The sequence below is a fragment of the Nuphar pumila genome, chromosome 2 (assembly GCF_984573655.1).
Source record: "Nuphar pumila chromosome 2, dmNupPumi1.hap1.1, whole genome shotgun sequence".
Lineage (NCBI taxonomy): Eukaryota > Viridiplantae > Streptophyta > Magnoliopsida > Nymphaeales > Nymphaeaceae > Nuphar > Nuphar pumila.
In genome coordinates, this window is record NC_143250.1 from 94,076,723 (window position 1) to 94,092,071 (window position 15,349).

The window sequence follows — 15,349 nt, forward strand, 5'->3', positions numbered from 1 at the left end:
TTTTGTTTCAAAAATGTAAATGTTAAATTGTAAATAATTAGAATTTGCGAATTCTATGGTGGATCGATTAATTGTTTTAGTTTCCTTTTATATGTATTTTGATGTGTACTTTATTTTTTATTTACAGGAAATATGTGTGTGTGTGTGTGTGTGTAAACGGCCTTCTTCAAGGAGGATTGGGGCATAAATAGCCCTCCCCTGGGTAGCCGTTTCCCCAACCTTGAATGGAGATTCTAATCCCTACATTATGTTTTCCCGTGAATTACGAACCCATCCTTTTGTGTGGCTCCTTGGATTCCTTCGTGAGCCCATATGGCCACATTGGATCCATTGAAAGATCCAACACATGTGACCATGCATCTGCATATCTTTCACCATTTGGCATTATATATAAAGAATTATTTTACAAGTTATCTTAATTGCTACTAATTTATCAAATTTTTTCATGGTGATATAAGGTGAATTTCATGAGTTTTGCTTCAGTAAGGATGGGGTTTGTGATAAATGCAACTATGAAATTTTTTAAGGTTAATTTGTTTAATTGTTGATTTTAGAGCATGTGATGGATGTAACAAGTATACATGGAAGTTGAAATGTTCTATTCATGCATATCAAAAAATTGAAGTTGACCTAGATGAGGTTTTCATACCTAACAAGTTGCAAACTCATTGTCAACCTCACTTGATAATTTGCTCTTCCTGGTTTTGGTTTTATAAATTCTTATCTTAAAACAAGAAGATTTAAAATATTTCTTTCCTTCTAATTTTTTTTATGAAGGTTGCTTATGCAAGACATCATAGTTGGAAAAGGGTTGGTTCTTAGAGCATAACCATAATGCACATTACCCTTAATATTACATGTATTTATTTAAAACATGCATGACAAGAGGATGCATTTTTTAATCCAGCTATTGTCCATCCCAATTTCTATAATAATCTGACTTTCAATATTTCTTTGGTTACAAGGCATACTTTTCACTCAGTCACACGTATCAGAGATTTTGAAAAGCTAACAATATTATGTCGAGATACTGACAAACCATGAAATCCCGATAATGATGTAAATCCTGATAAGGATGACCCATTTTTCATAATATTTCAAAAACTTATCCTCATATTGATGTATTTTCTTGTATTATCAAAAAATATAAAAGTACCATATTTTGTTTGTATTTTCTTGAGAAAAACAAAAAAATTGTTTTTACCATGAGAGGGATCTCAATCTCACCTTGCTTTGACAAATTTGGCGAAACCAACTCACTATAATTAGATCCAACACCCATTGACCCTCCTCTATACTTGGTCAAGCCTCATGGTGCATAGGGTATATACCCTTCAAGAACAGGATGACATTGATGATTTTGCTTGGTTCATCATGCCAAATTTCCAATTACTTGCCCAATTGACTTAATTAGCAATCCAAACAACATCATTTTACTTGAAAAACTCTCTATGGTCAAAGAGTGCATAAACAAATAAGAGTGGCCTGCTCCAACCTAACCTTGACCAAGACTTCAACTTCTTGAGGTGGCGTCCTTTTCACTTCCTGTAGGTCAACCTTCAGATCAGAGACTGACCTACATTAGGACTGGGGGGGCTGACCCCGCCCGCGCACCGCCCCCCACCCCAAGAACTTAAAACTTATATTGGAGCCTTTATTTGGATCCGTCCCTGCTTCAGATGGGTCCAAACAATGAGATCTTTAATTAGAAATAGATTACATCAAGGGTATGTTTGCCTGTACCATGTGGAACCTGACCAAGTTCATGAAATCCAGCATTCTTACAGCCAGTGGAAAGCATTGCAGCTCCTCGATCCTCGACTTGGTCATGTTTCCCTGAACCCTTGCAAGCCAACCACATGTTTATATCTCAGAGCCAATATATACCAGAGTTCGTGAACTTGGTCAAGTTTTCATGGTGCTCAAACTTGGATGATTCACACACAGTGCCGCTGACTTTCTTGGTTCATCATACATGAGCTTCTTATTATGCTCATGCACCCATCTTCAATTGACCAGAATATTTGGTAGGCGCAAACGGGTCAAATTGGGTTTGGATCCTGGCATAGCTGAAGTCAAGACAACCGGATATAACATAATCAGATTCTTACTTAGATTTGGATTCGAATATTAAAGAAAAATTATTACAACATCCATGGCTGATTAACTTGGGTAGCTAATCAGACATGCAATTAAGTTACATATATATGATCAGATTTGTAATATGGATATTTAATTGAATTTAATTGGGATGTAATATCTCCGAACTGAATCCACGTCTGATTAGTGATGGGATGCTACATCTAAGTCTCGTAAGCGAGCTGTGCTAGAGGTGCCGCGAGCTCATTCTTATGGTGAATTGAGTCGCACTTGAGCTCGTGATGAGTTCGAGCTAAAACAAGCCAAGTTTGAAAATGATAGGTTTTGAACTCTAAACATAATGAACCAACCTTGAGATGGCTTGTTTACTGTATTGTTTCAAAACTAGAAACAATAGAAATTTGAGACAGCCCATCTAGTGGCCCAGGACTCATAATGCCAAACCCATTTGGCTGAATTGGAGCAGTCGGAGTGAGATGTGGGGGTGATAATTGGCAATTACCATCTCATCAAGGTGCTAGCTGAAATGAGAAATTGGAGTCGGCAAATACCACCGTAGTTTCCTCTTTTTCTTGTCCTCCCAAACAAAAGCGATGTTTGGTATTTCCCAGTTCCACTCTGGTTGCTTTCGATGGGACATTAACACCCTTAAGGCTATGTTTGGAATCTCGGCGTTGGAGTGGATTCGAGGGCTCTAAAGTGGATTCTTGGGATCCACAAGTTTTTCCTTCATTTTGTATGGAGGGAAAAGATGAAAATCGTGAAACTGGCATGGCATTTGCTGATGCCAGTTCTATGTTTCAGCTACCACCATCGGGAGGTGGTAGTTGGCAAATCCCATGCCGACTCTCCTCCTGATGGTGCTTTCCTTTTTTACGATGCCCTCCCCTACCAACCATATAAACACCTTCTCCACCAACCACATAAACCCCCCACAGACCTCCCCCCTCCTTCTCTTCCTCCTATCTTCTCTGAATATCTGCCCCCATCTCCCGCTTCCTCTTCCTCCACCACTTGTGGTGGGGAACCCTGAAATCGGAGCTTGTGGTGGGGAACCTTTTCCGGCCATACAGTAAATGAGAGAGCCTAGCCGGAAAAGGGCCCACCTCCACCCTTGCCCAGTCAAAGATAGAGAGGTCATACGTGCACCGGTACAGGCTGGACGATGCCAAAGGGAGAGGACGTAGGATGCCGGCCAGAGGTTAGGGCACGCAACAGCCGGGGTTGCCAGGAAGAGGCGCTGCGGTAGTTGAATTGAAAGTTGGGGTTTCATTCACACCCACCCTAACCCAGTTTTTTTTTTTTTCAAATCTGTTTAGACCAAAGTTTTCATGTTACAATAATGATATTTGTTAATTTATAATTTTATTATGAAATCTCATTCAGGTAATTATACAATTAAAATGAAGTATGAAATCCACAATAATTATACTTTCCAATGTAATTTCATATTTCCCTAGCTGTCATTACCTGCTTTTAAGTTTTACATATTATCGATTTATAAATTATATTATATAATATAATATGCATATTATATGATATTAATAATTATTCACAGACTTTTAAGTTTTACATATTATCTGTTTATAAATTCTATTATATATATATATATATAATATGCATATTATATATGTATTATACATATATTATATATTTTTGTATATTATCAAGCTTAAAAATATTTTTTTAAGTAAACAAATCCGCTTAAGTTGTTTTTTCTTATTTCTTGCAATGTGTGTGTGTGTGTGTGTGGTATTTAACAAGTATGTGTTTGAAAATATGTAGCTAGAGAAAGGCAGTGCCAAATGTATTGGCCTGATTTATGAAGGTGCTCGGAAGAAACAAATTCACAAAATTTATGGTTTTCATACTTTCTTCCGTAGCTACCATTAACTGCAGATTCTAAACAGCACCTAAGATTTAGTCTTATTAGTCGGCAGACACACACTTAATGAAATAAATAAATAAATAATTTTACAAGACAAATTAGATATTTATTTGTATTTTAACTTGGGTAGGGATTGGTGGCACAGAGTTGCGTGGAGGACACATGCCACATCACATTAAAATAATGGACTGGGCGCGTGCCTAACACGCCCCCACCGCCATTAAAAATTGACCTTACCCGCGTGGTGGGCACAAGCCTAGTCGCTAGAAATCAATGGTGACCCAGATTTGGTGTCTATTTTATTGCCAACATGGGGTACCATTCAATGAACAAGCTCTATTTTTATTATTATTTCTTAGCACCCACTTGGAGTTGCTTTACTTAATTCTAGAAACCCTTAAATGGACCTTAATTATGGCCACCCTCATCCTTCCACCTAATTCCCCTTTTGATTGTCCTTGTATTCTTGGACATTAGGGTGGCAATATGGGAGCCGTGGCCACCAGGGGTAGATGACTCATACATGGGTCTTGACTTTTGGTTGGTGTCAGATTTGCCCTCAAGTTTTGGATTTTTATTAGTCGGCTTACATGCATTTTTACCAAACTTAGGTTTTTGAGAGAAGGCAGGTGATGTGTTTTGACCCTTGAAGTTGTAAAAATGATCTATGATTGTTGGACCTTGACTATGAGGGTTATATTTATATAACTTGAAAGAAACATCAAGGTTTCTTTCATTATATAATAAGATAATGATATTCAAGATTGAAGTGTTCTTTTTTTTTCTTTAATAGGCATGTAGGGTATTTTGTAACGCCTTAATTTTTTAAATCAAAAATCTATTTTTTTTTTACTTTTTTACACGATTTTCAAGAAACACATCGAAAATTATTTTGAAATACAGTCCAAGCCTTGAGCAGGTTTTATATACAATACACACGCATAAGACTAGAATAACTAAATCAAAGCATAGTTTGCATTTAAATAAATCAACTACTAGTCTCAAACATTATTAGAGTTAACAAAACTTAATCAAATAAATAAATAATAAAATATCAAGTCCTCTAAAAAGCATAAAAAAACTGTAACCCTCTTGGCACCACCCAAAGTCTACGGTCATCACCCATCAGCATAATCATTACCTGAAATATTATAAATAAAGTCATAAGTCCACAAACTCATTAAGCAATCATCAAACACACGAATACAATTATTCAAATAACAGAAATAAACATTGGTGCATTTATAGATAACAACTAAGTCATGCAACATCATCACATCAGAATTAAGCATAACTCATATTTACATAACTAATCATGCTTGCATTCATATTTCAGAAATAAATATGCTACAATGCATCATGCCAATGAAATAACAATTTATGCATAACTAAAATATTATAATGATTTCATTCTAATTTCTTATGTGCCATTTTTTTGTATGCTCGAAGGTACACTATCAGGTTCTTAACTTCAATTCAATCAATCCAATGAGAGATATATTATGTTATGTATTTTATTAACCTCATTGAACTGAAAGAACTTGCAATTTTTTATCGAGGTTCTACTAGAGCGATTTGTAACCGGGAGAAACTCTCAGTGGTCCTCCACGAAATCGATTTCTACTCTATAAAGATTTTGGACCTACCACCTAAGACACATGGTAGTTCGGGGGCCCTACAACCAGAGACAAGGGACCAAGAGATGTTGTTGCTCTCTAAAACAACTCAATGATCACTCAGTCGTGTGTACCCCCACTCTCTCCAAAATAAGTTTCAGTCCAAAGGACCTCTTATGAATGGGTCATGGGTGTTATTTAATTATTATGCTCATAAATTAAATTATATGTACCCACTGCACACACACCCAGGCTCATCAACCAAATCTCTCTACTGGAGATTTCATAAGTAAGTCTGTTTTTTACCCATCTAGATCTCACAGTTAACATTGTGAGCCCGGCCGGCCTCCATGAGATAATTATGTAGTTATATACATGAATATATTTTCTGTCTCTAGTCTACCATAGGCACCTATAGGTTCCACCGAACCCTGGCTCGCACTCGAGCCCACACATGCTTATATCGCACATCATTGTCATGATGTCATATGTCCACATATATATATATATGGTTAAACAAGCAACAACATTTATAACAATTCACTTTACACTGATTATGCCTTGTGATATTCAATGTTCATTAATAATGCATGTCATATGAATGGTTGTAAATCAAGAATAACATGAAATATATTTAGTTATAATGCATATAAGCTCAAATTTTAAGATAAACATCCATAACCATGTTGTATAATATAAAATACGCTTATGCATCTATACATGTCATAATGTGTAAATTCAGATCCTTGGCAACCTATTTTTGGAAAACTCACCAAAAATTACAAAGATTGAATTATACTTTTTCGATTGTACTGGCAATGCCCCTATGTCTTAGGAAAACAGTTTAAGAAATAAAACTAAAAAATTCATTGTAATTAAATCATTAAAATGCCTAGACTAACCTTTGTTCAGGAAAACTATAAGTCAGATCCTATCATCTGCAGAAATTTATCCTAGTTTGGGGAATTTCTCTATGCATACGATTTTTTTTTTTACAAAACTATTTTTACAAGAATTTATTATACCTATTACCTTTCACCAAGATTTTTCCAGTTTATTTTGATTAGTCTTGATTGAGTTTTTACAACCAACAAAATCATGAGTCAGAACAGTCCTGCAGAGAGGGCAGAAAATCAATACTCTGTTGCAAGGGAGGTTTTAGCCTCAATACTTCTCCAAACAAAGTGATTCAAGATTCTAAATTCAAACCCTGGGTATGTAGAATACTTCCTTATTTTTATTTTTATTTATTGACTTTGTTTTTATGGAGTTATCATTTTTTTTTATAAAAATAGGTTGAGATAAAAAATGATGACAAAAAAGTCAAAATTAAAACTCATGCAAAATCTATCAAGAAAGAACAAGATTCAAGGTAAAGATTCATACAATCATAATTTTTTATGCTCTAAACATGTTTACATCCTCATACAATAAATATTTGCTCAGATTCATGCAAATATTGATAAAACAAATAACATAAATCATTCAAAAATTACAAAATCATCAAGAAATGCCTCAAATAAGATTATATCTATGCAAGAATCATAATAAACTCTAAACAATCATGAAAACATGAATTCTTTATATATTAACATGTTGTTTAATTATGCTAAACATGAAATAATCTATCATATATGCTCAGACCAACTGTCTTTATCAAAAACATTAAAACCCTAAAAACTTTTTTGCCAAAATCTTTTTTAAAACGATCTTTCGCATACAAAAATATGTATTCAAGTATATAACAATTTTTTAGAACTTATAAAACTTATATTTTATCAATATAAACCAAGATCAATTTATTAAACATGCTGGAACAAATAAGAACTAGCAAAGAACAAAAAAGAAACTTTTCTCAAATCATTTTTCATAAAAGAAGCTTAAAAATGGTATTGTTTCAAACAAATAAATTTTTTTATTCGATGGTAACAAAGATTCATAAAAATGTGTTCTCTAGATTGAAAATCAATCTTAGAGAGGTGTTTCAAGGTCTGATCCTTCATTGGTTCAGATATGAAAATCGTCTCACGCATATTTCATGTGTTTGAAAAAATCTATGCTTACACAACTAATGTACCTACCTTAATCGGGTTCTCAAACGTAGATCGACCTTTGTTTCCCATCTTAAAACCTTAAAGGAGTTTCAATGATCACTAGAAAAGCTCCAAGAAACAAGAAAAAAAGAAGATAAAGAAGAAGAAATAATAAAAAAGAATAATAAAAAAAAACATATTTCTCTTCTTCTTTTTTTATAATAGAAAACCCACCAAGGGGAGGGGGGGTGGGTGGGGACGTCTCCCTCCTAAGAGTCCTGACCCTAATGGTATTCTATCTAGGGCTGATCCCTAAGAGACCAATAAAAATTATACTACTAATCTCTTAAATTAATTTAATTAACTATTATTATCATCTTACTTAATTATTAATTAATTTAATTAATTATGGATCTACTAGGGAGAGGCATCCCACCCTCTCTAGAGCCTTCTAGAGTTTTAAAAAGACTCCCTAAAGTCTGAAGTGGATTTCATTTGGGTCCAAATAAAAAAATGATTTAGATCCAAAAACTTGATCTAGATCTAAAACTCGATCCAGATCAAAAAACTTAGTTGGGTTGAATCTAAGAACCAAACAAAACAATCAAAAGCTAAAACCAAATTAAAAATTCATATTCAAACATAAGATCCAAAATAATACTCGATCCAAACTTAGGTTTGAATATAAACTTAATGCATTCAAGATCTAAATAATCCTAAGTCACCCATGAATCCCTTTGAGCCACTCTAACCGTAACTGGCATCCCACTGGGTTAGGCGTGACCCTTCTGAGTCTCTCATGAATCCTAGTTTGAGTCCAAAACATTGTTGAGTCAGCGTAAACTCTAGAATATCATCTTAATTAATAGTTTTTAACAAAAAATTAAAAAGTTAAATTAAAGCAAAATCACAAATGTTACTTATTTAATCTCATGGAATTCAAACCGAAGACTCCAAGGTTAGGATACAGTGAGCTAACCATACCTATAACTATTTTGATAGAGACGAAACAAGGAATCACATCGTTTTCTGGAAAAAAAATAATGTGTAATTTGAATCAAGAACCCTAAGATTAAGATGTAAATTAAAAGGTGACCATGCCATTGATCACGAATGCCATTACTGAAAAATCTAGGGTCAAAAGAGACCGATTCTAGTCCTTGTATTTGTACTTCAAGATAAACTTTTTTTTTAACACGGAGAGCTTACGAATTCCACACGCCCTCACAGTACGACCGTGACAGGTTTCAATCTGTTGTGTTCCCCCAGTCAATTCGGTCAGCAGTGACGTGAATCAACACCGTGGGTCCCACTTTCCATCTCAACAAAGGGGCCCACTAACGAATTCCTCTCCGTTTATCTGATCTCGGAAAAGGATAAGAAAGAAAAAAAAGGAATTTCCCGTTCCCCGGCTACGAAACGGGTCGGATCTACACCGCGGCCGGGTGGTCCGAATCTAAGGTAATGGTAAGTGGTACCGCGCCTACCGGCTCCAGATCCTGGCCGTACCTATTACCTAACTTAGCATAAGGAGGAACCAGACCCGGTTATTTGATATAAACGTCACCCTTTAATCTTTTTTATTTTCTTTAACGTTAAAAATTATCGGATCTTAATCAGAATTCTGGTCGGACCAGAGTCTGATGTGAAATTTCGTAATTCATATTCAGATCCATATAGTACACGGAACTATTAAACCTGACCAGTATAGCTAACTCAACCTATTCCATTATTATGCCCCAACCCAGGTCCTATGGCTTGTGGGATCCGATTTGGTTCGGAATTTAGGCGTACCCGATCCGTTTACAGGCAGTCCAACCTAAGATTTCGGGTATAAATAAGGGGCGGAGTTGAGCGAGAGAGGGATAGAGAGAGAATGTGTGGAGGCTCGATCGTTCCCGATTACGTGACATCGAACGCCAGCCGGAATATGACGTCACAGGAGGAGCTCTTCCTACTCTCCGAATACGAGACGAGCTCGGAGTTCATGCTCTATGACACCACCCACTGCGAGGGGATCGACTTCGACTTTGGGCCGCACGTGCAAATTGTCGCCTCGCACGTACCTGCGACCACTGGTAAGCTACCAGCCCTCTTCTCTCTCTCTCTCTCTCTCTCTCTCTCTCTCTCTTTCCGACGACGATTCGTCACCCCAAACCCTAACCCTAACTCTCAAACTTTAGGATTTTTGTTGTTGTTGTACTGATCATGGTTTGAAATTTGTTAGGCGATCGGAACGTGGCCGGAAAGTCGGGAGCGGCTGCCGGAGGTGCCCGGAGGGTGAGGAAGAACGCGTACAGGGGGATCCGGCATAGACCGTGGGGGAAGTGGGCGGCGGAGATCCGAGACCCGAGGAAGGGCGCGCGCGTGTGGCTCGGCACGTACGACACTGCCGAGGAGGCGGCGATGGCCTACGACGAGGCCGCGAGGGAGATCCGCGGGATCAAGGCGAAGGTGAACTTCCCTGGCATCGTGATGTCCGCGAGGAAGGGGGAATCCGTACTCCGGCGGCTCACCAGGTCCAGGGAATCGTCCGCTGCCGGTGGAGCGGTGTCGTTGGCCGGACGGAAGAAGGCGAAGGCCGAGGTGAGGCCGGACGCGACCACAGCGGTGAAGGAGGAGCAGGCGTCGGAGTCGGAGGGGACGTCGACCGAGGCGGTGAAGGAGGAGCAGGCGTCGGAATCGGAGCGGACGTCGACCGTGGCGGTGAAGGAAGATCAGGCGTCAGAGTCGGAGGGGACGTCGGCCCCGCCGACTGCCGGAGCGGTGGGGGAATTCCCGGCGGAGGAGGTTGAGCTAGGGTTTTTGTACGGATGGGGCGATCTAGGGTTTAGATGGGAGGCCTGCGGGGCGGTGGAGGAGGAGGAAGGAATGGTGGTCGACGATCATCTCTGGTTCTTCGATCAATGATGTCCGATCGTCGCGTCTCGCTTTTCGATTTTTCCTTCATTTTTATCCGATTCGGATTCTTTTCTCTATTTTTTTTATCTTTTTTTTCCACCGACGTATATATAATTCTTTTCCCCTCGCTTTCTTCTATTTGTATCTTTTTTTCTGAGGTTTTTTTAGTATAATATCGTTATTTTCCATTTTCTATATAATCTTGAAAATTCTCACTTTCACTATCTAATCGGTTCGAGTCGTGTTTTTACGAGGACACCAATTCGGATTTGGCATATTAGATTTGCTAAAAATCGATACTTGGATCAATTTTTTTTTATGAAAGGATGATTTTCTTTTAAATCTTGAAAACTTACAAAGATTTCAGGGCTGTCAGAATTTCAAACCGTATAAAAACCTATCTACATGTTGAAATCGGACGATCCAAAATCCAATCCACATGAAATCAGGCATATAGATTGCATCTGTACAATCGAAATCGAAACCTCAAAAAAGGCCATTTAACAAGTTTCATTTATCTATTCTTATTTTGTAGGTTTTTTTCATATACGTACTTTTTGGTGTATCATAGCAAATTCAAGGATCCAATATAAAACTGCACCGCTAGCTAAAGATTTTCCATCGTTGAGGTGAAGGACTCATGAACCGAAATACAAAATCCAATATGACACTAATATTAATTTTAATTTGGTCAAAGATCCCACTAATTAATTAATTTTCCAGTATAAACTGTTTCCATCATTACATGGCTAAGTGGTTGCATCCAAAGTTCCAAACAATCTCCAGCGTCCTCTCACGGTTAGAACCTGAATCCATAACATCGTCCACCCAAAAATTGGATCCACCTTCCTCAACGAATCTGAATCAACCATACCTGGATCAGGGTCCACTAAGTGATCCTGGACATGCTGCTCTGCCCCCTACATCATCATGCCATCAATTTTTTGATCTACAATTGTATCTTGATGATGATAATGATGAGGCATATTTTGTTTTGTTGTGTGAACAAGTCAGAGTCGCTAAGGCATGTGGTCATCCATTGTTTCATGCTCATCAGGTTGTTCTCTACTTTTTCACTTTCCGACTACATCATTTTGACCAATCTCTGTATGGCATAGTGACAAAAGTTTAAAAACAGTAAAAATATCGGCAATCAAAAACTCTGGAGATTTTGAAATTTTACATGAATCTCGCATTTGTTTTTGTAATAAAAATAAATTACAAAAATATAAAAAAATATTTTTATAAGAATATATATATATATATATATATATAATTCTTTAGGATTTTCACGATAAATATCTGTTAAAAATGTAAATCTCGCGGTATTTATCATGCTTTGAAAATCTCGCGAGAAATTGCCATTTTAAACTTTCAAGCAATTTCTCGCAATATTATCGTGAGATTTATAAAAATCTCACGATATTTGTCACAGAGCTGTAGGGTCATTTTTTTAAAAAATCTGAAGCAACCAATATGCAGACACTGTGCTGGTTCTACAGTGGTCAATACGAGAACACTCGAACTTTAACACCCATCGCAGAAGCTTGAATTGTTGGTATGACTCAGTCACAAATATCGGCCATTTTTTTTTAAATCACGAGATTTTATCCTCAGATTTTCTTTATAATGAAAACCAGAGATTTTTTAAAAGCCAATTCATTCTTGTGAAAGTGTGATATTCTCAAAATATTACCTAAAATATGGTGTTTCTATCATGGCATTATTGCATTATTAATGCTATATATAATGTTTTCTTAAATTTTTATCTATTTTCTTATATATTGGTGCAAATTAAATATGTAAAATTCTTTCTCATCACAAAATTTGCAGTTGATCTGTATAACTTACTGACCTTAGAAATAATCCAAAACAATAATGGGCATAGGGTTCTTAAAATAAATAGGGTACGTTTGAAATCCTCAGATCTTCGAATCTGAGTAGGCATGAGGGATGCTGATGTGGATCAGGCCACACGCCTAGGGATGTCAACGGGTCAGATGTAATCCCAATTCCGAATCCGATTAGTTGGGCTTGGTAGAGTTTTGCATCCCATTACATGCAAGTATCAGATTTTAAGCTAGTTAGATCCAGATTTGGTTTTGTCTGATCCCATAGATTATGTCAGATCTGATTAGGTCGGACTCATTAATGGAAAAATCTGACACATTTACATACCTACTGATTTAAATCAAATCTTTCGTTCGCGAAGAAACTCTACATTGTGCAGATTATGCTTTGGATCATTTTGTGTTTTGGTTTATTTGTATTATGGGATGTTGAATTTATGTATTAGATCTAATATCCAGATTAAGAATCAGATCCAAATAGATTCTTATAGACCCGATTCTTCTGCTCTGCTCCTGCTTCACCTGCCCATGCCAAGATCCGAGGTCCATCAAAGACTAGATCTCAAATATGAATCTACCTCCCAGATGCTTATTTTGTGAGACAAAATGTAAAGAAGGGATCAGGATCTGAGTTGCGACCTCGGGGGTTGGGCGTAAGATTTTTCAGATATGAGTTGCAACCTCAGTTTGCCTTAAACAAAAAAATTATTTAAAATTTATTACAACAAAAATATTTACTCATAGTAGGGCAAAGTTTAGGCTTTACTCCCAAAACAGGGAGTTCTTATTTTTATTTTTTGGATAGGCAAGCTGGGGTTAGGCAGATCCTTAACGCTTGGAGCACTTGAGCTCTTAACCCAGAGTTTTACCTCATAGGGAGACAGGCTCATTAAGGGCACGTTTGGAAGAGAGAAAGATGTAGGAAAAGTGATGCAAAATGAAAAAACCCGAATTTCCGACTCTTCCAAAAGAGAGAAACTTTTTTGCTGAGAGTTTTCTAAAAACTATACTTTTTGATAAGAAACATTTCTCCATGAGGGATGGTGGAGGAATGTTTCCTACCAAAAAATACTTATTTTTATACTCTCACCACCCATCGTATCATCACCACCACCACCACCGACCACCCTCTTCCTCTTCTCTCTCATTTTTTTCATATTTTTCCACTGTGTTTTTCTCATGCTATACAAAAAAGTGAAAAACTTTCTTTTGGAGAAGTTCACGTATCAAAAACTCTGATAGGCAAAACTTTCTTTTCCTATAAGAGTTTTTCTCTCTTTCAAACGTGCCCTAGGTGATCTGGTTCTCAATTAGGGTTTTCCTTCATCATAAAAAAAAGAATAATCATGATCAACGAAGAAACCTACTTAATGTGGTACATGGATGGATTTCCAAGTAATCATGATTAGTCAAGAAACTTAGTGTGGTTTATTAATTTTCAACCTGATTCATTCAGGACACACATTATTTAACAAGGGTGTTTCAACTTTGAACCACGGGACAAATCCTGCCTGAGGACAGCTTTGTCCCAATGGTGGATGTTAATGTTATTGGAACCTTGTGAAAAATGGATTTCAGAAAAGAGATTTCAAGCCTAGAGGCACGTTCTTAAGATCGCTATCTTTAGAACTTCAATCGCCCCATTTCGAGAATTACGAAGATGCGAAAAAGGGTTTTGTTACGACTGAGTTCCCAGGATACAACTAGGCTTGAACCTCAAGAGAGTCACTGCTTCGCAAGAACAAATGACATCTCCCACACATGAACTCTGCAAGCCAAACCGAGAAGAAAAAAAGGAGAAAACTGGAGAGTCAAAAATTCCGATGATTCAAAAGACGGAAAAGGAAGAGATTTATAGACTTGTGAGAAAGGCCAAAAAGTTTTGAGATAAATGAGATTAATGGCCATAATCCAAACGGTTTGAAAATAGGATGAAAAGGTCCTTGAATGGTCACCCACCTTTGACTGTCAATCAAAGGCCTTCAAAATCGTCCAACAGTCACAAAGCAACATAAACTCAATATAAATGCTATTAAAACCTTTCAAATGGCCAAATATCTCAAAACCAAAACAGACACTTGCACCTCACACCGCTGCGAGCGTGCGAAGTGCACCATCAAAACGCCACATTGCACCTCAAGCGCCCTTGCGCGCGTGTGCGCGCATGCGCGAATGGCACGTCCGTTGCTGCACGATGCACAACAACGTCCGCAATGCATTTAAAGACTCAAGGCTTACCAAAGTAAAGAATAGATAACAAACTCTCTATTTAAACCTCTTGAAAAACTTTTCTCTCTTAGATATGGGACTAAACTTTTTCAAAACACTTTTGGTAGTAAACAAAATCATTAATATTTTAAAACCTTCCTAACAGTTAATGCATATGGGCGCAAGACCAAATGGTTGCTCAAATGCCTGCCCATGTGTGATACATGGCCAATGACATGACAACATTTTGAGTGGGGCCTGCATTATAGGTTGTTGTGGAGCCTATCAAATGAAGAAAACAAGAGATATATGGTTTGGCCAAAGGCCATGTAAAAAGGCTCATGCTCCCTCTTAACTTTTTAGGCTCATTTCATCGCCAGCATTCATTTTCTTTTAATTTAGCTAGGGATGTCAACAGGTCAGAAGAAATATCCAACATCCTATCCGAATCTGAATTAGATGAGTCAGATGCAGTAGCCAGGTTTGGATTCGATTAATAATCAGATCTGGATTTGGTATTCAGTTTTGTATCCGAGTTTGAATATGAATCCGATAAAGATCTGAATCCAGCAAAATTTAATCTCGATTTTATGTAAATATCATACTTTAAGCTAATAGGATTCAGACTCAGTTTTTTCTGATGTCATCCAACTCTGATTAGGTCAAACTTAGTAATAGCTAAGTCTGACCCGAATCCGACCCGTTTACATCCTTACTTTTATTGAATAGTGGCACTTGTGTTTGCACATTGCA

General features: G+C 37.2%; 1 protein-coding gene across 1 annotated transcript; it reads left to right on the top strand.

Annotated features, from left to right (window-relative positions):
- The first annotated feature begins 9,505 nt into the window (after positions 1–9,505).
- LOC149846183 (uncharacterized) lies at positions 9,506–10,738 on the top strand. The gene is made up of 2 exons (XM_089997868.1): positions 9,506–9,715; positions 9,865–10,738. Exons 1-2 carry the CDS (start codon positions 9,514–9,516, stop codon positions 10,545–10,547), a joined length of 885 nt encoding a protein of 294 aa, XP_089853994.1. The 5' UTR covers positions 9,506–9,513; the 3' UTR covers positions 10,548–10,738.
- The last annotated feature ends 4,611 nt before the right edge of the window (positions 10,739–15,349 follow it).